General features: G+C 39.3%; 1 protein-coding gene and 1 long non-coding RNA gene across 3 annotated transcripts; one reads left to right on the top strand and one right to left on the bottom strand.

The window, feature by feature from the left end:
• The first annotated feature begins 15,644 nt into the window (after window positions 1-15,644).
• Window positions 15,645-17,788, top strand: LOC116724531 (tripartite motif-containing protein 16-like). The gene is made up of 2 exons (XM_032570281.1): window positions 15,645-16,158; window positions 16,246-17,788. Exons 1-2 carry the CDS (start codon window positions 15,695-15,697, stop codon window positions 17,357-17,359), a joined length of 1,578 nt encoding a protein of 525 aa, XP_032426172.1. The 5' UTR covers window positions 15,645-15,694; the 3' UTR covers window positions 17,360-17,788.
• Window positions 17,789-19,111: 1,323 nt separating this feature from the next.
• On the bottom strand, window positions 19,112-23,412 carry LOC116724627 (uncharacterized). Of its 2 annotated transcripts, none has more exons than XR_004340179.1 (5): window positions 23,088-23,412; window positions 22,926-22,991; window positions 21,414-22,421; window positions 19,402-19,874; window positions 19,112-19,266 (listed from the first exon to the last, which is right to left on the bottom strand). It is a non-coding gene; the product is annotated as an uncharacterized LOC116724627 (long non-coding RNA). The 2 variants fall into 2 exon arrangements; XR_004340178.1 differs by having other exon boundaries at window positions 19,113-19,296.
• Between the last annotated feature and the right edge of the window lie 649 nt (window positions 23,413-24,061).

Raw genomic sequence — 24,061 nt, forward strand, 5'->3', positions numbered from 1 at the left:
TGTTGAAAGTTTTCTAATCATTATTGTGATAAATTGTATGTTTGGTCGTCTATTGAGCAGAAACTTTTCCTCCAGAGTGTCTTATTTGCTGCTGGAAAAGATCAGATGTTTGGTTTCGTCTTCATTCATCAACAACACTCTGGATCCACCACCACAGAAAGATCCTGGTAGCAGGTAGATTTCCAGAAAAAGAGATGTTATACAAGATGGGGCCAAAATCACGTTTGCACAGGATCTATCTGCAGAGACGGTGCGGATCAGACGCTGGTTTCACCCGGTGGTGAAGCTGGTTGTTGACATCAGTGCATTCTGCGGATACCAACACAACCCCTGCAAACGTCGGATCCTCCACGGTGGAAAGATCCATCTCTTCTCAACACCTCAAGAAGCTGAACAGTTTTACAAGACTCTTCCAAAATAAACACAGCGGATGCTTTTGGCCAGTGAGTCATGAAAGACAAGCTGGTTAAGAAACAGGTAAACCGATAAGACATTCTAGCTATTCCTGCTCCAATAGAACTGATCAACGATCGGATCATAAGCAGGATAAGTTCTAAGTTAATGGGCAGTTCATATAAACATGGCTGATTGCTGTTATGTGCTCATGTATTCTAAGTCTAATTTGAACTGTTTTTGAATTAATGCTAAAAGTTAAGCCTTAAATAAGTTGTTACCGTTCTATTAAGGGCTAATGGTATAATTTTATTTTTATAGTGGACACTGTGTACGTATAGACCAGTGGTTCTTAACCTGGGTTCAATCGAACCCCAGGGGTTCGATGAGTCGGTCTCAGGGGTTCGGCGGAGCCTCTGCCGCGGAGGTAAAGACACACTTGTGTAAAGTCGTGATGACGCCCCGCTTGGCCATCACTGGCTGCAGAGGATCATTTACATTGCTCGGCCAATCAGGGCTGCGGGGAATTTAGTGCGCGCAGTATCAGCGGCTGTCGTAGTTGTACGTCACGTGGTTTCTTTCTCTTTTTTTTTTTTTGTAATTATTTTTTTATTTAGAAAGACAGATTTCCATCACATTCGTTGATTACAGCTTTATCCATTTAAGATCGTACATAAGTATACAACCTGAGAATCCAAGTGATTTTGTCCATACTGCCTTTCTGGTATTTTCTTTTACAGACTATTACTAATTTTCGTTGTGAACAATAACAAAAATGAACAGAATTGAACAATAACGGGGAATGCACCATCTCGAGCAATAAATAAAACACAAGAACATACAAGGGAAGGGCACATAATTCACAAGAACAATCAAATGAAGTCGGATCTAATTGGTTTTACATACTCAGTCCAATTGGTCCAGATCTTAGAAAACTTTCCTTTTTCAACTTGGAGGGAGAAAGAAATCTTTTCCATAACATAAATCTGATAAACAATTTCAATCCATTCATCGATGGTGGGTGGGTCTGGTTTTAGCCATTTTCCTGTGATGGCTTTCTTACTGGCTGCCAGTATAGCCAGAAGTTTTTTGTCTTGGTTGGTCCATGTGTCCAACTGTAGGTTGCCCAAGCACAACGTTTCACATTTGAATGAAATTTTTACATTGAATATATTTTCAATATGTTTGTGGAACTCTTCCCAATATGGTTTTATTACTTGGCAGTCCCAACAAACATGGAAGTGGTTGGCTCCTTTAGACCCGCAGAGTCTCCAGCAGGCGTCCCCGTTGTTTTGATATCGTCTCTGAATGGGTGGAACAGAAAATCGTGCAATGTTTTTCCAACAAAACTCCCGCCATGTGTTTGATCCAGTCGAGACCCACTGCAGTTGACATATTTCTTCCCAGCCTTCTTGTGAGATTATTACCTTAATTTCCTTTTCCCTTTTCCTCTTCATGTATTCTGTATTCTCATGTTTAGATAGCTGTATGGCATTGTATAACTTAGAGATAATTCTGCTGTCTGATCTGGGTTTAATTAGTGTTAGAAATACCTCCATGAAACTTGAATCATTTTTTCTCAACACCTCTTTAAAATTTCTATTAAAATAATGTCTCACCTGCAGGTACCTAAAAAAATCATCTTTTTCCAGTCCATGATCCTTCTGTAAGGTTTCTAAACTCTGAAATATCCCTTTGTTGACAAATGAATAATAGGTAGTTAAGCCTTTTGAGGTCCATAACTTGAATCTGTTATCATTTCTATTTGGTGTAAAATCCGAATCATAGGCGCACCACCTCATAATTTTAGATGCATCTCTTATTCTGCAGATTTTAGCCAATTCCTGCCAGGACTTGAGAAAGCTACCTGTTATGGAGTCTTCTGGGATCTGCTGTCCTTCTTGTAATTTATAATCACTAAGTAGGGCTGTTATTGGGATTCCTGTTATCGTCGTTCCTTCTATTTCCTTCCAAGCTGCAATATATGATGGTGAACAGAGGCAGACTAAAGGTCTCAGCTGGGCTGCATGGTAGTACTCCTGTAAACAGGGAAGGCCCATTCCACCCTTTTCTTTTTTTAGTTGCAGAGTTTTAAGCTTAATTCTGGCCTTTTTGCCCTGCCACAGATACCTCACTATTAATCTACCCCATTCTAAGAACTGTTTAGGTGGGATTCTGACTGGTAGACATTGAAATAAGTACAATAACTGTGGAAGGATAATCATCCTGATGGATTCTATCCGGGAGCTCAAACTTAAAAAGGGAATAACATTCCATCTATGTAAATCTGATTTTATTTTCAAATTTAGTGGGCCATAATTTATATCAAACAGTTTTGAGAAGTCCCTCGGTAGTGAAACACCCAAATATTTGATAGACTCGGCCTCCCAATTCCAGTTGTACACAGTCTTTATTGAAGACGGTGGATTGTAGTTAAATGTTAATACTTGAGTTTTATTTATATTAATTTTGTAACCAGAGATTAAACTAAACTCTTCGAGCAACTTCATCAGTTTTGGGATTGTCTGTGTGGGCTGTGTTATACTTAACAATAAATCATCAGCGAACAAGGATAGTTTTTGCTCCCCAGATGTCGTTGTGACCTCTGACCTCTGCCTGATCAGTTGACTCATGGGCTCAATAAACAAGGCAAAGAGAAGCGGCGACGCACAACACCCCTGTCTCGTTCCTCTCTCCAAAGTGAATGAATGGGTCAAATCTCCATTAATTTTAATTCTAGCTGTTGGTTTAGTATATAATGATTTAAATGTGTCGATTATCTTTGTATGAAATCCAAATTTTGAAAGCACTTTATATAAAAACGACCACCCCACCGAATCAAATGCTTTCTCTGCATCTAGACTTAATATCAGTGCCTCTAGTTTTTGCTGAGTGACTTCTCTCATAATGTGTTTTCCTAATGTTGTCTTGGGTCTGTCTTTGCCTGACAAAGCCAGTCTGGTCTTTATGTATTAAAGCTGGTAATATGACTTCTATTCTTTTAGACAGTATGGAGGTGAAGAGTTTATAATCATTGTTTAGCAGACTTACAGGACGATAACTCCCACATTCCAGGTTGTCTTTCCCTTCCTTCGGTATGACTGAAATCACTGCCTCTCTCCATGAGGGCGGATATTTTTATTTTCTAAAACCCAGTTGAAAGTTTTCTCTAATGTTGGGATTAGTTGGTCTTGCATAATTTTGTACCATTCTGTAGTGAATCCATCTGTCCCTGGAGACTTTCCCGTTTTAGTTCTCTTGATTGCTGATTGAATTTCCTCGTTTGTAATTTTGGATATTAATTTTTTATTTTGTTCATCAGTGATCGTTGGAAGATTGATCTTTTCCAGCAAGGCATCGATCTGGTTGTCGCTGCTTGTCTGTGACTGGGAATATAATGTTTTATAGTATTTTTGAAAGCAGTTTTTGATTTTCTCCGGATTAGTTTCTATTGCTTTGTTACGTTGTTTCTTATTTTATGTATAGTTCTGCAGGCTTGTTGTTTTCTTAACCTATATGATAAAAGTTTCAGGGATTTCCCACCTACCTCATAGTATTGCTGTTTTATAAAAATAAGCTTTTTTTGGATTTCCTGAATGTTTATTTCTTCTATTTCTTTCTTTAGTTTTATAATCTTGTGTTTGGTGTTGTCATCTTTGGGAGATTTTGCATGTTCTCTCTGTAATCGTTTCAAATCCTCTTCTAATTCCTGGAGTTTTTTTCTCTGATTCTCTTCTCATATGAGGTTATGGATATAATTTTACCCCTAATCTCTGCTTTTAACGCGTCCCAGATTATAGGAGGAGTCACTTCCTCATTATCGTTATTTTCTAAGTATAAATTAATTTCACGTTTTAGTTTATCTCTAATGTCCAATTTGTTCAAAATGTTAGAGTTCAGTCTCCACAGAGTGGACCTCCTCTTATTATTCAGACGGATTGAGATGTAAATGGGACCATGATCTGAAAGAGTATTAGGTCCCATTTCACAGCTGTCTACCCTAAAAAGATCTCCCTGAACATAAAGCAGTAATCTATGCGGGAGTAGACGTTGTGAGCATGTGAGTAGTGAGAGTAATCTCCACTCTTTGGGTTTCTTTCTCTCCAAACGTCCACGACCCCCACCTCACTCATCCAGGTATTTAATCTTCTGCTAATGTTTTTTGCGTCGGGTTTCCCATTTGAAGAGTCAATTTTCGGATTTAATCGGACATTAAAGTCTCCGCCGCATATTAAAATCCCCTGACTTTTTGTTATCATTATATCGACTATTTGTTTATAAAAGGACCAGTCACTTCCAGGAGGAATATACACGTTAAGGAGAGTTATCACGATTCCTTCTAATTTACCTGTAACCATCACAAATCTGCCTTCCTTGTCGTTATATTCTGAAATGTGCTCATAATTTACAGCCTTGGATATGAGGGTCGCCACTCCTCTCCGCCTCCCCGAGCCATGTGAAGAGAAGTAAACATGTTTAAATCCTTGTTTATTTAATTTGGCGTGTTCTGAGTCGTTGAGGTGTGTCTCTTGCAAAAAAGCGACTTGGATTTTATCTTTCTTTAATTTTGATAAGATTCTTTCCCTCTTAACTGGATTGAGTACTCCATTTATATTAAATGATGCTATTTTTAAAGATCCGTTTTGCATCTATGTGATTCCCTCCTCCTTCTCACTCAGAAACCTGGTGCAGTTCCCCCTCCTGGAGGAGAACCGGCAGGGAACAAACAATTAACATAATACACATAAAACTGAACATAATGTGTCCATGTAACTTCCTAGGTAGGGGTCTATTAACCTGACCCTGTTGAGTCCCCACAAGGGGCTGGAAGGAAAAAATCTCCCTCCTCGGTGCAGAGGGAGAGGCCCTTACCTGCAACAGTCGCATGGCTGAAAAAAAAGAGAAAAAACTGAGAAAAGTTTCCAAAGGAAAAAAGGTCCTGAATGAACCGGATTATTCAATAGTTTGTTTCCACCACTAGTTACAGATTTGGTTGAAGATATTTCACAGTTCCTCCCGCCGTCTTCGGTCTGGGGGAGATCCGCTGGGTCCCGGGGGGGCCGCAGGTGTTCTCCTGAAGGTGTTCTCCTGAAGGTGTTCTCCTGAAGGTGTTCTGCTGAAGGTGTTCTGCTGAAGGTGTTCTGCTGAAGGTGTTCTCCTGAAGGTGTTCTCCTGAAGGTGTTGTTCTCCTGAAGGTGTTCTCCTGAAGGTGTTCTCCTGAAGGTGTTGTTCTCCTGAAGGTGTTCTCCTGAAGGAGTTCTCCTGAAGGTGTTGTTCTCGTGAAGGTGTTCTCCTGAAGGTGTTGTTCTCCTGAAGGTGTTGTTCTCCTGAAGATGTTCTCCTGAAGGTGTTCTCCTGAAGGTGTTCTCCTGAAGGTGTTGTTCTCCTGAAGGTGTTCTCCTGAAGGTGTTGTTCTCCTGAAGGTGTTCTCCTGAAGGTGTTCTGCTGAAGGTGTTCTCCTGAAGGTGTTCTGCTGAAGGTGTTCTCCTGAAGGTGTTCTCCTGAAGGTGTTCTGCTGAAGGTGTTCTCCTGAAGGTGTTGTTCTCCTGAAGGTGTTGTTCTCCTGAAGGTGTTCTCCTGAAGGTGTTCTCCTGAAGATGTTCTCCTGAAGGTGTTGTTCTCCTGAAGGTGTTCTCCTGAAGGAGTTCTCCTGAAGGTGTTGTTCTCGTGAAGGTGTTCTCCTGAAGGTGTTGTTCTCCTGAAGGTGTTGTTCTCCTGAAGATGTTCTCCTGAAGGTGTTCTCCTGAAGGTGTTGTTCTCCTGAAGGTGGTGTTCTCCTGAAGGTGTTCTCCTGAAGGTGTTCTCCCGAAGGTGTTCTCCCGAAGGTGTTCTCCTGAAGTTGGTGTTCTCCTGAAGGTGTTGTTGTCCTGAAGGTGTTCTCCTGAAGGTGTTCTCCTGAAGATGTTCTCCTGAAGGTGTTCTCCCGAAGGTGTTCTCCCGAAGGTGTTCTCCTGAAGGTGGTGTTCTCCTGAAGGTGTTGTTCTCCTGAAGGTGTTGTTCTCCTGAAGGTGTTCTCCCGAAGGTGTTCTCCCGAAGGTGTTCTCCTGAAGTTGGTGTTCTCCTGAAGGTGTTGTTCTCCTGAAGGTGTTCTCCCGAAGGTGTTCTCCTGAAGGTGTTCTCCCGAAGGTGTTCTCCTGAAGGTGGTGTTCTCCTGAAGGTGTTGTTCTCCTGAAGGTGTTGTTCTCCTGAAGGTGTTCTCCCGAAGGTGTTCTCCCGAAGGTGTTCTCCTGAAGGTGTTCTCCTGAAGGTGTTGTTGTCCTGAAGGTGTTCTCCTGAAGGTGTTGTTCTCCTGAAGGTGTTCTCCTGAAGGTGTTCTCCTGAAGGCTCGCAGCTTCTCCTTGTAGCTGGACTCCCGGCCGGCTGTAAATGCGCCCTTCGTCGCTCGTCGGTCCACTCTCGTCCAGGACAGTTGCTGCACCTGCTCCATGAGCGTCTCCGGAGGTCTGATGGTTGGCACGGTGAAGCCTCGTCTCAGCAGGTCCTCTGATGCCTCCTCCACCGTATCGTAGGTTCTGGTTCCGTCTTCGTATCCAACACGCAGCTTCGCGGGAAAAAGGGTCTGAAAGTGGATGTTACTTTCCTTCAAAACTTTGAGGATTTCTTTATATTCCCTTCATCTTTTAAGTATGAGAGGTGGATAGTCATGATCCAGGTTGCTGTGATGTTCCTGCCATGTAAACCCCTTCCTCTGCCAGGCCTTACGGAGTATCATCTCTTTCGTACTGAAGCTTAAGAACCTGATGATGATGGAGGTGGTGGCGCGGCGGCTGCGGCCCCACAGACCGATGAGCTCTTTCAGTGTGGAGTTCAGGGTGTCTTCGTTTAACTCAACACCTTGACGGAGGAGGGCTTCGACAAATGAGATCATCGTCGATTCCTTCTCGGATCCCTCCGGTACCCCATATATCCTTATGTTCTCTCGTCTGGATCGACTCTCCAGATCCATCAATTTGTCCTCCAGCTTAGCGTGTAGCTTTAGCATAGCCGTGATAACCTCCTCCGTATTTAGGATCCTTTCCTCTGCTTTCTCCATACGTCCCTCCACCTCCTCCATCCTGGTGTTCACCTTCGCAAGTTCTTCTTTTATCGTCTCAAATTGTTCTTTATTTTCTTGGCGAAACCCTTTTAGTTCCCGCAGGATCAGTTCAGTGTCGGTCATTTTCAGGCGCTGCTCCTCGTGGCTTGTTAGCTTCAACCCGCTAGCTGCTAATTGTTGCTGCGTCTTGATGTTTTGTGTTTTTGTTTGTGTTACAATTCATATTGGTGTGAAAGAGTGTGTGTGATTGGAGATAGAATATCACTGGTATTTTATGTCATATAAATACAACGAGAATGTAAACAGCACCTCTGTCAGTGGATGCCATAGGCAAGAATTTCTCACTTGGGACACCAAGTAGAAGCAGAAATTACCCTGCAGAGTATTTTTTAGTGCTGTCTCGTGGTGCAAAATTTCCAGTTTTTAGAACACCCTATGTGTTAAACTGGATTAAATTATTAAAATTAAGCAACAACAGCAGTAATTGTGACCTGCAGTGTAAAGATTGGAAGGTTATTGAAAGATAGAATCCTGATAAAATAAAAAAAATGAGGTCACAGAGGATTGTGGAAATGATGTATTGGCAAATTAATAGATGACTAAATGAAAAATAAAGTAAGTAAATAAACAAATAGATAAATACATAAATGATTAGGTAGAGAAATAAATTAAATAAAAAATGTATATAGAATTGAGAACTAAAATAGTAGATAAAAATGTTAATTATTCCTTCTAGGCTGAGAAGGTAGTAGTAAAAATAGAATTAAATACAATGAGCTACAGTAGGACCTTTTTAATGAGTTGAGGATAAAGAAAACACAGAAAAGATCTTTGGAGAAACAGCCTCTAACTGTAAGAGGAATTGCTCAGATAACAACAAACTGCAGTATGCAACTGATTCTAGATAGTTTCACAATCAGTCTTTTTAAACTGACTAACATTGTAAGATAGATAAAATATTATTAAATCTATAGGACTTATTGATAATTAAGACAGGATAAATTAGAAGTAACTCTCTTGTTGAATAGAAATTGATTAAATATAGAAAAGTTTGCTAAAATTTACAAGATTTGTTGTTGAAGGATAACATTAAGTTTGAAATAACTTATTGGTTAATGAAAAGGGATCATGTGGAACTATTGTAGAGGATCAATATTAAACTGTAATAAGGGATGATTTAAAAGTGCCTACAGAAAGAAGAGAGGGCTGCAAATAAAATAAGACAAAATAAATAAATAGAACAAAACAGGAAAAAGCAACAAGTATGTTTATTTAGACATGAGAATAATGAGGCCCAGGGAGGAGTTGCAGCCCCCACTCACAGAAGCTCAGCACGGGAGAACAAGCAACAGCTGTGCTGTAACTTCTACCCCCACTAGATTCAACTAACCAACATGTGAGGCCTCTTTACAAAACACTACTGTTTTTTTTTTTAAGTACAGAACAACCCCCACTCACAGCAGCTCCGCAGGAAAGAACAAGAAGCTGTAATGCAAATCATTTTCTCTCCCATCATTTAAAGTACCTCCTGACAAAACATCAGAATATAAGTTACACTTTTAGTAGTGGAACGACAAAGGTACCCCAAAAAGGTTTTTTTTTTAAGTTCAAATTTTAAAATTAGATGAAACTAAAACATATCTGATGATACAAGTGCCTATTGACTCTCTTTCTTGCCATGGAATCATTCCCTCCAAGAGGTGAGGGAGGGGTTTTATGGTAGGGTTAAAGTTTGGTTTGTGATCTGACAATAGAGATTGCTCAGACTAGTGTAGTGACTTTAAAATATAAATTGTGAAATCTAAAAGTACAAAGGATTTAATTAACCTTTTTTCCTAAGGAACATAGAGATTGGCTGTTTAAATCTTATGGTTTTGTTTGGCACTGTAGATTATAGGAAGTTGTAGAGAGTCATTATCATCACATAAGGCAGGATTTTGATGTAGTTTAGTTTCCTACAATTCAGTGAAACATTTTCTTTTTAGTGTAGATAGTTTAAGCAAGCAAATACATAGTGAGCAATGAAATAATGTGGACAATGTTGAATGTAAGTTTTTAGCATCAAAACACTGAGTCTTAATAGGTAAACATGCTTTGTCAAACATTGGTGAAAATTCTTGAGAAGTTTGTAAAATGAATTATTTGAAAATCATAAGAGTAAAGTGAAATACTGAGTTTTAAAACTGGAACGTGAAGTGTTTTGGGAAAATAGAGTCATCTTGAAGGTTAAAATCATGCTGAAACAAATTGTTCTGTTGTTTTGAAAAGTTTACCTTTTAGGAAAAAGGGCAGCATTGAATATGGGTAGAATTTCTCAAGTAAAATAATAAACCTGTTTCATCAACATCTTTATTTAAAGTAGTAGAAATTGTGATGCATTAGCAGGTAATGCATCATCAGGGGGAAGAATATGTTATGGGTTTATCTTTTACATTGCTTAATTAGATTACTGAAACTTATATTACTTAAACAAAATTTTTGAGGAACATGTCTGATCTGTGCTACACATAAAAGTGAAAGGAAAGATATTGTCTGGTGAAATATATGCTTATTTTGAATGGATTTGAGTTGTTCTCCATTGAAGGATGTTCTGACAATGGGCTAAAGTATTTTGAAACCAATAGATGACAAATTTATAGTGATAATGAAGCATATTTTGGTTAATTAACTTGGGGAAATAATTATAGAAATTAAAAATATTATTGTGCTAGCCATTTTCAGAGCATTAATTTAATGGATTAAGAATGTTTTAAGAAATGTTTTGAAGAATCTGTTATTGATTAAGTTATCACTAATCAGTAGAAGTACTCAGGTGGGTCTGAGATGTGGGATTATAATGATCTTTCTAAACTTGATTTTTGTTTTGATTTATATCCATTTAAAATGACTTTGAATAAAACTTTAAATTCTACTACCAGTAAAAGCCCTGGAAAAAATTGGAATATTTTGAAAATGTCTGGATTTGTTAAGTTATACATTGACATTATAATTTCTCCAGGTCTAACTCTTTTGAATCTTTGTTTAAGGAAAGTAATTTAAACTGGACTGTTCACACTGATATTCATTGTTTTGATGGTAAATGTAAGCTGTACAACTACAGCACATCTTTAAGCTTTTGTTATTGTTTTGTTTTTGTTTAGTCTTATATTACAAGATTAGTTTAAAATGAAGATCTGCATATGCTTAACATTCAGGGCAAACATTAATTTAGAACCATGTCTTTTGAAGCAGGTGATTACAGGGTTTTGGTGTTTTCCATCTGTTGGAGGTGTAGTATATAATAATAGAAACGTAAATTGAATGGATCACATCCACCGTTTAATGAGCAGAACTGGACAACTAGGAGATATGCTTTGCATGATGAGTTGCTCATGGCTTTCTACATACAGACAGGCCTGGAGTTCAGAGCTCCAGGCCTGACTCTGGACTCTACAACAAAAGCTGTTGTCTTCGAGGAAGAGTGCGACTGCTTGGAGAAGCGGTTTCACATTTATTTTGATGATAGCAGCCACAGAGGCACGAGCGGTGGAGAATTCACTAGGACAAGGAGTGAAATGAAGATATTTGTGTTGAATACACAGATGAATGATGCCTTTGGAAAATCTGATCTCTGTTTTGTCATTACAGTTTTGCAGCTGTTTTTCTGGTGTCCTGTGGATGTGGTCTCATTCAAAGTCTGCGTTCTTTGATAAAAGATTAAAGTAATTCCCCTGATGGAAAATGACAAAGCCAAATTTACTTTCTTTAAGTTAAGCCATTGTTTGATTATGCTGACACTGATGAAGATGACACTAGAGAATGTTGTACTTATGTTTCTGATGCTAATGAAACTCATGTTGATGACACAATGTCTGTTTTGAAAAACCTGTGACAGGTCATGTCACAGGATGTAGTTTCCTCACGAGGAGATTTCACCTTCTCCTTAAAACTCGCTGTTTAATTGGCATAATAATCCAATTTTCAGTGAGCGACGGACGCTCAGGTGGAAACCTGAGGTTTCCAACCGAGGAGGATCAGGCTACAAGAGGATCGACATTAACTTTTTTTATTGCGTGTTTTCGTTCTTTGCGAACTCTGAAAGAACTTTCGTTCTTTTTTGCGCGTATTTTTGATCATTTCCTGACGAAGACTTCATATTTTGTTTTTTGAGAGACTATCGACGGACATTGAATGAAAAAAAAAAAAAAGAAAAAGACAAGCAGCAAATTGTAATTTTTATGTGTTTCTCATTTTTGACAGAGTGTAATTTTGTGGTGAGTGTTGTCTTTTAAGTTGCAGAGTATTTCTTAGTGATTTTTCTATGTATGTCTGTGTCTTATTTTTTGCGTTTTATACCTTGTGTTTTTGGTTGTATTGTGATAATTGTGTTTTCTGATTTTATATTTTTGAAATGATAAGTATTTCTTCCTCTTGGGTTTTGTTTAAAAAGGGGGACTGTTATATAATTAGGCTACGCTACTCTTTTGGTTTTTTATTTTAGTTTTTTCTTTCTTTTTTCTTTTTATTAGTTTAATACATAGTTTTTTGGTTCTGTATTAGAAGGTTTAATCAATTTTTTGTGAGGTCTGTTTTTTCAGACCTCAAAGGGGGACTGTTGAGGAAAAATGATTATTTTTAGTGCTTAATACAGTTAATCTTACGGCATGTGTAAAAGGTATATTCAACACTCTTATTTTGAACCAGACAGACAGGGGCCAAATGCAGATCACTCAATGGGGCCTCCCGCTGTGCGGCCGGACCACACGAAGCCATAAAATTAGCATTTTCCTGCAGGGCAATAAATTGAGCTTGGGAGAGAGAGACTTTAGATTTCACAGGTATCTGTGAAGTTTTATCTCAGGTTGTTCTGTACCCAGAATGGCCGTGGGACCAAAGGGGGTCAGGGCGAAGCGGTTCGCCCTTTTGTTTTACCAGAGACCAGATGGCCTTTTGATCTTTTCCGTAAATTAGGGGGAGTTCCTAAGTTTCTCTGAGTGCCTAAGGGAGTTTCCAGTTGGTCAACTAGAGGAACGCCTTGGGTGCATATATTAAACAGAAGAAACACGCCTATAGTATAAGACATCGTGTCAGCACTAAAAATTCAGAGAGCGGCCACTATTTTTGCTTTTTTTGCATTGGCTCTCTCCAAAGATGCGTCTTTGCTTTTTGTTCGTCTTTGTTTTGTTTTTTGTCTGTCTTTGTTTCTATAAGGTAAAGAATGCATATCTCTGTTCCTCTGCAGCTTTGTTGATTGATTCATGCGTTGCTTTGTATGAGATTAAACTCTGTGATTCTGTGATGTCAACACGCAGTGTTGTTGTTTCCTTGTTGCTGCACGTCGCTCACTGAGAGCATCACCCGCTGAGGACCCGGAAGATTTAAGGAAGAGAGAGCCAAACGTTTTGTCCAAAGTTCATTTTAAATAATCTTCCCTAATAGTCTTCTCTCGCTCACTCACCTGACTTCAGTCGGCGGTTATTTCTCGAGATAGTGGTACAATCTTGTCCCCGCTTTTTAAGTTATTATATTGGTATATTTACTTAGGTTCTAAGGGGAGAATGTCTCTAATTACTCCGGTTCAACCAGGAGCGCTATCGCTATACGACCATTGTGATGGTGGTCCGGTCCGGAAGTCTCGTATTTAGTATGTTTGATAAATTAATTAAAAGCAGTTTTGGGTACACCAACGTTTGCTTTTGAGTAAAAGCTCCTATTTAATATCAAATGATATAGAATGCTGAAAATGTGGTTATTAAAGACAAATATTTCTATTACACCAGATATTTTCTATTAAAAAAAGATTTCAATTTGTTTGTAATAATGTTGGACTGATTAATAAAATGTTTCAACCTGTTGCAAACACCTGTGGACAAGCCTGATTTTTAAATTAGTAGTTGCTGCCCCCTAGTGGTGATGTTTCTGTCATCATTTGGTTTCAACAATAGAAACCGAGTTGAATAAAACTCACAGAGACATTGTTGAATCCTGCAGCAGGATATGTCTGTGGGCTAAACAAAACCTGTTCATTACAATTTTAGCACAAAATCATTCTTAGATAATCAGATTTCAGTCTGATCAGTTCTTCCTATTTGAGCTGTTTTAGGGCGTCTTGTCTCTTTAAATCCAAATAAGCTGCTGGCCACGCCCCACAACTCAACGTTTACACTCTCACCTAAAAGTGGATATAAACAGATCTGCTGTATTAGAACCATACATCTTTGAAAAGCAGAAGTGGCGCCTCCTGCACAACCAACGAGAATGCAGCAAGTGGTTTCTGAATGGTAAGTCAACAACAAAACACTTGACAAATCGGTGTTTCAATTCAGTTAAAAAATAAAGGCAGCTCCTGTGTTCAGGCTACCACTTATTAATAATCACAAAAAAACCATCAAATCTGAAAACAATACAGTAACGGACTCAATGTTTTCACAACGCCGTATAAGGGCCATCGTAGATAGAAAAAAAAAGTAAATTTCCACCAAAAAAACTCCGAAATGTTTAGAATAATGTAAAATTTTGAAATTTGAAACTTAACATTTTTCCAGAAATTTTTTGAGATTAAACTCAAAATTTGAGTTTTTTTCCTTTTTCTGTTTAGTTTTCCTTAATAAGCCTTTGTAATTCTTTGTGTGGGACATGTTTGCATGTTCTTGGTGTTACTGAATACTGATACAATGGTAGAGCTGGTGTTAGTCAGTTGCTATGGCAACAGGTTTGTGTGTAGCATAGGTGACACACAGACTGATTAAAGAAGAATATGAGTGGTTTTCAGTTATTATTAAACAGTTTTCTGCATTATTCTCCCTTTCACGAGGCTCACCGCACTAGATTAATAATCTCCAGGTTTCATTCATTTAATCAACAGAGTTGTTCTGCTGCAGCAACACGGCGATTAATGACAAGTAAAAAAAATAGTCTTTTTGGCCTCCAATGTGGTTTGCTTTCACACTGCATTGTGTCAAACAAACCAAACACACTGAAGAACCTATTAACCTCCTCACATGTGGTGGCGCTACAACAGGAACCACTGAAGGTAACAACACAAAAACCTCTGAAGAAGACACTGAGCGCAACCTCCTTCTTCACAGAAATTAAACAAATGGAGTAGCGTCAGTCGTACCAGTTTCTTTTTGTGTTTGGTAAAAGTCCAAAAGAAATTCCTCCCATCAGCGCTAGACGCTTTGGGTTTGTTTGAAAGGTGGGACCAAGTCAGTGTTTTACAAAACTCAAATCTTTATCCTCAAGTCCCAAGTCCAGAGTTTCCCCCAGTGTATTATAATCCTGGCGGGCCACCAGACTTTACTTGTGCCCCCACCAGGGTTAGCATTGCTTATTTATTAAATTTTTTTTATGTTGGCATTTTTGAACACTTTACAGTCGATGTTCTGATGTTAATCTTCCAATAACACATAATTATCACGGGATATTTTCAAATTTCCTGTCGACTTTAAACATTTTTTATCTCAAAAACACGACGGGCTGCTGGATGAATGACTGCCAAGCGCCCAACTACCAGGCTTAGCAAGTTTTCTGGGGAAAACCTTGAGGTCCAAAAGTCTGAAACTTTTCATTTCAAGTCATTTTGAATCTTTTTTTTAACAATGTTGCAGTTAAATGTTAAATATAAATAATAGGCCATGTTTTCTTTTATTCATCTCAAATCTTGATAGAACATGTGCAGAACACAAAGTATAAAAAAACATTTTAAAATTGCATTTAAAAATATTGCACAGTCCAGTTAAACTTAGCTGCAAGAATGGTCATACTTAAGCTATAATGTTCCAGAATACAGAGAGGAAAATAAGTATTTGAACACCCTGTGACTTTGCAAGTTCTCCCACTTAGAAATCATGGAGGGGTTTGAAATTTTCACCTTAGGTTCATGTCCACAGTGAGAGACATAATCTAAAGAAATCTGGAAATCCAGGAGTGCATGTGCTATTATACAGACAAATGGTAACATTTAATCATGTTCCTTCATAATATTAGTTTACAATCATGTTTACTTTATTAAGTATATTTCTTAAGAACAGTTGGGCCCATTAGTATTAATTATTGTCTTTTTTTACCTAAGATGAACCTCATGGTTTTATAAAACTTTAGGTGTAACATTGGCAGGATTATTTTTATGATCTGAACTTTGAGGCTGGGCGTAACCAAGATCCGCTTTGGGTGAACCTGATTGGCTGCAGCCTCTCTGCACTGAAACATGAGACATAAATCAGGTCAAACAGTTTCTGTTACAAGGAAGTGAAACGCAGACAGTCACTCTGACTGAGAGCAGAAATGGAGCAGAGTCAGTTCGACCGAGAGACTTTCTCCTGTTCAATCTGTCTGGATCTACTGACGGATCCAGTGGCTACTCCCTGTGGACACAGCTACTGTATGAACTGCATTAAAGGTCACTGGGACGAAGAGGATCAGAAAACAATCCACAGCTGCCCTGAGTGCAGAGAGACCTTCATACCAAGGCCTGTTTTGAAGAAAAACACCCTGCTAGCAGCTTTAGTGGAGCAGCTGAAGAAGACTGGACTCCAAGCTGCTCCTGCTGACCACTGTTATGCTGGACCTGAAGATGTGGCCTGTGATTCCTGCACTGGAAGAAAACTGAAAGCCATCAAGTCCTGTTTATTCTGTCTGGCCTCTTTCTGTGAGAAACACCTTCAGCCTCATTTTGATTCAGCTGCATTCAAGAAACACAAGCTGGTGGAGCCGTCCAAGAACCTCCAGGAGAACATCTGCTCTAAGCATGATAAGTTGTTGGAGGTCTTCTGCCGCACTGATCAGAAGTGTATCTGCTATCTCTGCTCTGTGGATGAACATAAAGGCCATGAAACTGTGTCAGCTGCAGCAGAAAGGACTGAGAGGCAGAGAGAGCTGGAGGAGAGACGAGGAAACATCCAGCAGAGAATCCAGGACCAGGAGAAAGATGTGAAGCTGCTTCAACAGGAGGTGGAGGCCATCAATCGCTCTGCTGATAAAACAGTGGAGGACAGTGAGAAGATCTTCACCCAGCTGATCCGTCTCCTCCAGAAAAGAAGCTCTGAGGTGAAGCAGCAGATCAGATCCCAGCAGGAAACTGAAGTGAGTCGAGTCAAAGATGTTCAGGAGAAGCTGGAGCAGGAGATCACTGAGCTGAAAAGGAAAGACGCTGAGCTGGAGCAGCTCTCACACACAGAGGATCACAGCCAGTTTCTCCTCAACTACCCCTCACTGCCAGCACTCAGTGAGTCTACACACTCATCCAGCATCAACATCCGTCCTCTGGGACACTTTGAGGACGTGACAGCAGCTGTGTCAGAGCTCAGAGACAAACTACAGGACGTCCTGAGAGACTCATGGACAAACATCTCACTGATGGTCACTGAGGTGGATGTTCTACTGTCAGAACCAGAACCAAAGAGCAGAGCTGGATTCTTAAGATATTCATGTGAAATCACTCTGGATCCAAACACAGCACACACATGGCTGAGACTATCAGAGGGGAACAGGAAGGTGACATTGATGAATAAAGGTCAGTTTTATTCTAGTCACCCAGACAGATTCACTGGATGGTGGCAGGTTCTGAGTAGAGAGAGTCTGACTGGACCTTGTTACTGGGAGGTGGAGTGGAGAGAGTTAGTTTATGTAGCAGTCGCATACAAGAGTATCAGCAGAGCAGGATCGGGTAATGAATGTAAATTTGGATATAATGATATATCTTGGGCATTATATTGTTCTCAAAACAATACTAAATTTTGTCACAACAACATTCCAACCTCCATCTCAGGTCCAGTTTCCTCCAGAGTCGGAGTGTACCTGGATCACAGAGCAGGTATTCTGTCCTTCTACAGCGTCTCTGAAACCATGACTCTCCTCCACAGAGTCCAGACCAGATTCACTGAACCGCTACTGGCTGGAGTTAGGGTTTATGACATTGGATCCTCAGCAGAGTTCTGTAAACCCAGATAGATTTCCTCTTTCCTCTCAGATTGTTGATCAGGGTTCATGGTTCTGATGTCTCTGCTCTGCTGTTCTGATCTTCTTTATTTTTCCGGTTTAGTTCTTTGTGTTACAGGAGCCATAAAGGAAATCACTGCTGATCATTTATTTCATTCTTATGACAGAAATATTTCATGAAAATCTAAACTTCTCTGGACTCTAATGGTTTTCCTTTCATTTTTTTATCCATGTATTTCGATGTTTTATTTGTTGTTAAATCAGTTGAGATCAAAGTGATCTGAACTTGCTTCTGTTTTCTATATTGTGATCCAAAAAACCTGAAACATCAAATCAGAACTGATGCTGTTTTCTTCTCATATTTTTAGATTTAGATCAGAAAAATGTCTGTAGTTCTGTCTCTTTGGACTTCTTCAATAAAGAAACTTGATTACAGAGAAATGTTGAAAGTTTTCTAATCCTTATTGTGATAAATTGTATGTTTGGTTGTCTATAGAGCAGAAACTTTTCCTCCAGAGTGTCTTATTTGCTGCTGGAAAAGATCAGATGTTTGGTTTCGTCTTCATTCATCAACAACACTCTGGATCCACCACCACAGAAAGATCCTGGTAGCAGCAATGAAGAGGAGGTTAAAGCTCCTCCACTGTCAACATTTGGAAAACTGAGCTTTAAACCTGTGAGAAAGGTTGGAGACCTGTCATAAAACCAGTGGCGATAAAAGTGGCAAGGAAACCACAACACTGCGTGTTGACGTCACAGATCACAGAGTTTAATCTCATACAAAGCAACGCATGAACCAATCAACAAAGCTGCAGAAGAACAGAGATATGCATTTTTCTCATAAAAATAAAGACACACAAGGGGAGACAAACAAACACAAAACAAAGACAAACAAAGAGCAAAGACGTCTTTGGAGAGAGAGCCAATGCAAAAAGCAAAAAAATGGCAACTTTCTGCAAATTTAGTGGTGACACTAAATTTTATACTGAGTGGGTGTTTTTCTATTTAATTTATGCATTCTAGGCGTTCCGTTCTTTGACCTATTGGAAACTCCCAGAGTAACTTGGAAACTCCCCTCAATCTACGCAAAGATCAAAAGACCATCTGCCTTCTACCGAGACAAAAGAGCGGATAGCTGGCCCTGACCCCCTGTGGCTCCCACGGTCATTCTGAGTACAGAACGATCCTGAGATAAGACCTCACAGATACCTGAGAAATCTAAAGTCTCTGTCTCCCAAGGAAAATGCTAATTTTATGGCTTCGCCTGTGGCCCGGCCTCACAGTGGGGGTCCCATTGAGAGATCTCCCTTAATCTGCATTTGGTTCCTGTGTCTCTGAATGCTTACCCATCTGGTTTAGTTTTAAATGCTTAACACAAACCGGTTCAAAATAAGAGTGTTCCATATATCTTTTAAAATTAACTGTATCAAGCACTATATATAATCATTTTTCCCCAACAGTATGCGCTGTAAGCAGAGGGGCGCTGCACTAGAGGGGGCGCAAAAACCATGTGGGAAATTTTTCTACACTGTAAAATGTAATAAGTTCACTTTACTTCAAAAAAGTTAGGAAACCGATTGCCTCAAAATCTCCAAGTAAAGTAGCTAATTCATTTTAAGGTGTTATAGCTATAAATAACTATGTTTAGACCACTCAGATAATGGCAGTAAACCTGAGTGCCGTTAACTCAAAATCATTAATTGGGTTAACTGTAAAATATTCATTCAGACAACTCATGCAATGGCAGTTAACTTGAGTATAGGTAACTTCTAGATCTAGAATTATAAGACTGGAATATAAAAATAAAGATGATAAAGATGACTTACAAAGCATGTCTTGAAGAAGTCTGTGTTCTCATCTCCAAGGATCACAGGAAGGCCACGGAGCACTGCCGTTCGCTTCGCAGTAATATCTGTACTCTGAAAAATCATATCAAACACACATCACTCCTGTGGTAAAGAATAATCAATTAACAGCTCTGCATACACAGTGGGGTTGTGTATTTTGTTCCCAACATGATAATAAAATAATGACTTTGTATCTGAGAAACTCACCTCGGGTCTGACTTGTTGCAGATACGTCTGAAGTTTCTGGCCAACACTTCCCCCCTTGCTCTTGAAAATCTCAAAGAAGTATTTGTCTAGTTCTTAGAAAAATTCTGAACCCAGGTTTTTGCTCGACAAGCGACAGAACTCTGCCAGAATCTGAAAGAAAAGTATGACAAATTAATATTTAACATGTAGAGATGTTGGACCTCTCAGGACTACTTTTCACTAGCAGGACACTGAAACTAATTCTGTAAGTTAGCAAGAGACGTAACAAACAATGAATTATATGAGAACTAAAAAACTTGATGCATAAAAGATAGGAAGAGTTTTAAATTACCTGACCATCTGTAAAGCTGGCCACCTTTCCATTATGTCCGTCACTGGACGCTCTAAGTTAACCAACTCTTGTCTTCTCAAGGCCATGCATTGAAAACCTAACGTTGATTCAACGTCTAAGTCACTGACCACTTTTTGTATAACTTTAATGTCCAGTGTTGTATAAAGTACTGAAATCTCAGAGTCAAGTAAAAGTATAGGTACCTCTCCAAAATATGACTTTGGTAAAAGTCCAAGTCACTGACTGAAATGTTACTTGAGTTAAAGTCTTAAAGTATCTGAAACTTCTTGTACTTAAGTATGGAAATTACTGTAAAAATGGATGTACTCAAGTAATGTAATGAAAAGTACAAGTAAAAAGTAAAACAATGCAAATGCAGTTTGAATGACATTTTTTATATATTGGTAAACTTGTCAAATACACTTAAAATAATGTACCCAACCAAGTGCAGGCAAAATTAAACCTGCTAATAGATATACCTGCAGGCATCATTTAGTTAAGAAAATTAGGTGCTTTACCTATAGCACAAGGTTAACTTAACCTGCTTTACAACTGAACCAGCTTCTTAGTATACCCTCCAGGACAGAAAATACAAAGTTTTTGTAAGCCTTAAGTTTTCCCTTCAAGTAAGGTCAGTGAAAATGAGAAAAATAAATAGTACAGAAAATGCGGCCAACATGAAGAAAAAGAGCTGTTACGATTACTCTACTTCACAAATCAGTGAATCAGTCAATGCTACAGTCAGTAGGTGGTGCACACAACTGGTCATTTGCAAAAGAAAAAAAGAATTGGGAGGGAAATGCAGCTTATTGGCATCTGTAAACCTGGTTTTGAACTTGCATGCCTTTCCTATATTCGTTAAATTTAGTCTAAATTGCTATCGCTATGGCTTCTGTCCCCCCTTGAACAGAGGAGTCTAGGTAGCCTGCTACAGTCAACATTAGGCCTAAGCTAAATACACCACGTGTGGAACTGAAACAATGCCAAACAAAGTTCATTTATGGTCAACGTTTCACAATACAGTAGTGCCTAGTGACCAAGCTATAGTTACTGAAACAGGAGGATTATAACCATTTCATAAGAAGTTACCTCGATGTGTTTCTTCAAGTTGGACGGGGAGTTTTTGTAAGATAGAATTTCCACATCTTCGGGCAGGAATAACATAAACTGCATGCGGTACGACGAATCTTTAACACCCACGAAAGAGTGTATTGTGTTTAAATAAGGCCATGGGCTCTCATCACCAGCTGGTGGTTCCCCTGGAGCCGTGTCCGACGTAGTTGCAGTCGTTGTGGTCTCCGTCTCCTCCTCCATGTGGCTGCTGCTGATTGAGAGACTTGCTTTGTGTTTAATGGGAGAAGCGAAACAGGTGTATCCTATTGGTGGTGATGAACAAGCCCAGGCAAGTAGGCTACCGACTTTGTTCGGTAGCCTACTTGCTACTTGCTAATCAGTAGGTGGGATCAAAACACTTTTGTTTCTCTCTCTCGCTTTTTTGTAACGAGTAACTAAACCACACATTGAAAATGTATCGGAGTAAAAGTACACAATTAAGTTCGGAAATATAGTGAAGTAAAAGTGAAAGTTATCAAAAATTTTCATACTTGAGGAAAGTATGAAGTACTCCAAAATATACTTAAGTAAAGTAGTGAAGTGTTTTTACTTCGTTACTATACAACACTGTTAATGTCAGGCTTCAACATTGATTCAATATTTCTGCCTAACCATATTTCAACGTTGATTCGCTCATATTTTGCTATCTGGGTTGGGCACGCGCCCATAAAAGACTCACTCCTTTTTTTTTAAAAAAAATATTAAGACTACCACTTGTAGTGAACTTGACAACAAAGAAAGAAAAAAGCCTTTCAGTGTGGTTGAAAGTTAGTAGGCAAGCTAACGTGGGTTAGCTAACGTGGGTTAGCTTGCCTACTAACTTTCAACCACACTGAAAGGTTTTTTTTATCCCGCCAACATCTTTATCCCTTTTCCTTTTTTCGTTTTGCGCCCCGGACAGCTTTTTTCTCTGCCGCTCCATCTTGTTGCCACTAAATAAACATGATATTTTCGACTAACGTTAGTCCCAGGCATCGCTAAATCATTACACATAAAGTGAACCTCAAAACCTGGACTTAAGGATAAATTATACGGCCGAGATAACGAATATAAGTTTGCTAAAAACCAGTGGAACTTACCGCGACAAAACTTAGCTGCAGCAACCGCCATATTGTTGACAGTTTGGCGCTTCTTTCAGACACGTCGTCACTCGTCAGTGGCCAGCTGCGCATGTGCGTTCAACGAGAGCTGCCGAATGATGCCGAGTTTTCTGCTGGTTATGCAGATGCGTCTTGCTCACTGATAACTCCAAGTTCGGGTTACTTGCTGCTGATGAGTTTGATTACTTGCCTCAGTAGAAAGTTGTCTTTGCTAAGTTTAAGTTAGTATAGTCAACAGAGTAAGCTGGAATGAGTTAAGGTCACTTTTCTTTTAGAGTAAGATATACTATTACATCTTACAGTGTAGTCGGCATTTTCTGTATTTAACAGCTGGATGCATGAAATGATCAGTAATAGAGGAACAGCATTGATTCTCCTGCTGTTATATCACCTGCATTTCCCAAAGCCACCATTAGGCGGCAGCAAAGCTCCCTGTGTCACTCCTCCTCCTCCCTCTTCCTGTCCTCGGCAGAAATCTGCAGGACAAAGATAATCAATTAAACTGCAGTAATCTGCAAAAATCTTCAAATATTCTTGATATTTTTTCATGAATCAGTAATTTTACACACACAAAACGGTTCAAATACAGTAGATTGTAGTAGTTAGGGACCAGAACCAACCACAAACAGCTAATAACTGATTTTAGCTGCTGGTTTTAAAAGTTCAAACACCAAATATATTCTCCTGCCAGCGAAGAGAGGATGTGAGCTTCTTACTTTCACATCTAGAAAATCAAATGATATAGAATGCTGAAAATGTGGTTATTAAAGACAAATATTTCTATTGCACCAGATATTTTCTATTAAAAAAAGATTTCAATTTGTTTGTAATAATGTTGGACTGATTAATAAAATGTTTCCATCTGTCGCAAACACCTGTGGACAAGCCTGATTTTTAAATTAGTAGTTGCTGCCCCCTAGTGGTGAAGCTTCTGTCATCATTTGGTTTCAACAATAGAAACTGAGTTGAATAAAACTCACAGAGACGTTGTTGAATCCTGCAGCCATTGGATGGTTTTGTCTTGGAGGAACAGTCACAGGATCCTCCTGAGATACAATTTAATAAAAATCAAACAGGTTTCAGGAGAGAAAAAGGTGAGAAAAGGTCAAATGATTGGATTTTATTGGGATGTTTTAACTCACTGGAACATATCCTTCGTTACTAATGCCGATAGCGAGCGATGAAGAGTTGGCGTCTGGTTCGGTTCGCAGGTAGAAGACGAGCAGAGCGACCAGGGTGCCGATCAGCAGCACCACCACGATCACAGAGGCAGCGATTCCTCCGGCGTTGTCCGGCTTCGAGGCTGAAAGAGAGACGGAAATCATTTACTCCTAGAAAGGCTGAAAAAAACTACAACAAACATGTTGGTGTCTCTTAAACAGGTTAGGATATGTCTGTGGGCTAAACAAAACCTGTTCATTACAATTTTAGCACAAAATCATTCTTAGATAATCAGATTTCAGTCTGATCAGTTTTTCCTATTTGAGCTGTTTTAGGGCGTCTTGTCTCTTTAAATCCAAATAAGCTGCTGGCCACGCCCCACAACTCAACGTTTACACTCTCACCTAAAAATGGATATAAACAGATCTGCTATATTAGAAACAAACATCTTTGAAAAGCAGAAGTGGCGCCTCCTGCACAACCAACGAGAATGCAGCAAGTGGTTTCTGGATGTCAAGTCAACAACAAAACACTTGTCTTTCCCAGCAGCATTTGTACAGCGATAAAACCAGCTATTATTTGTTCAGAGTTAGAATTATTTTATCCAGTTATCTGTTGACAAGGCCAGAATATGTGTATGTGATCTACATCCATCTGACCACAGAGTCTCCAGCAACACTAAGGGCCGGCCACAATATTCTTCCTAATCTTTGACTACATAAGAAAAATAGAGCTATTTCATACCTGGTAGTCAGGTAGACGTGGTTCAATTGGGAACCAACATTTCAACATTTGTTTCATTTTCAGCTGCTGTGGTTTGCTTTCACACTGCATTGTGTCAAACAAACCAGACACACTGAAGAACCTATTAACCTCCTCACATGTGGTGGCGCTACAACAAGAACCACTGAAGGTAACAACACAAAAACCTCTGAAGAAGACACTGAGCGCAACC

This window comes from Xiphophorus hellerii, chromosome 8, assembly GCF_003331165.1.
Source record: "Xiphophorus hellerii strain 12219 chromosome 8, Xiphophorus_hellerii-4.1, whole genome shotgun sequence".
NCBI lineage: Eukaryota > Metazoa > Chordata > Actinopteri > Cyprinodontiformes > Poeciliidae > Xiphophorus > Xiphophorus hellerii.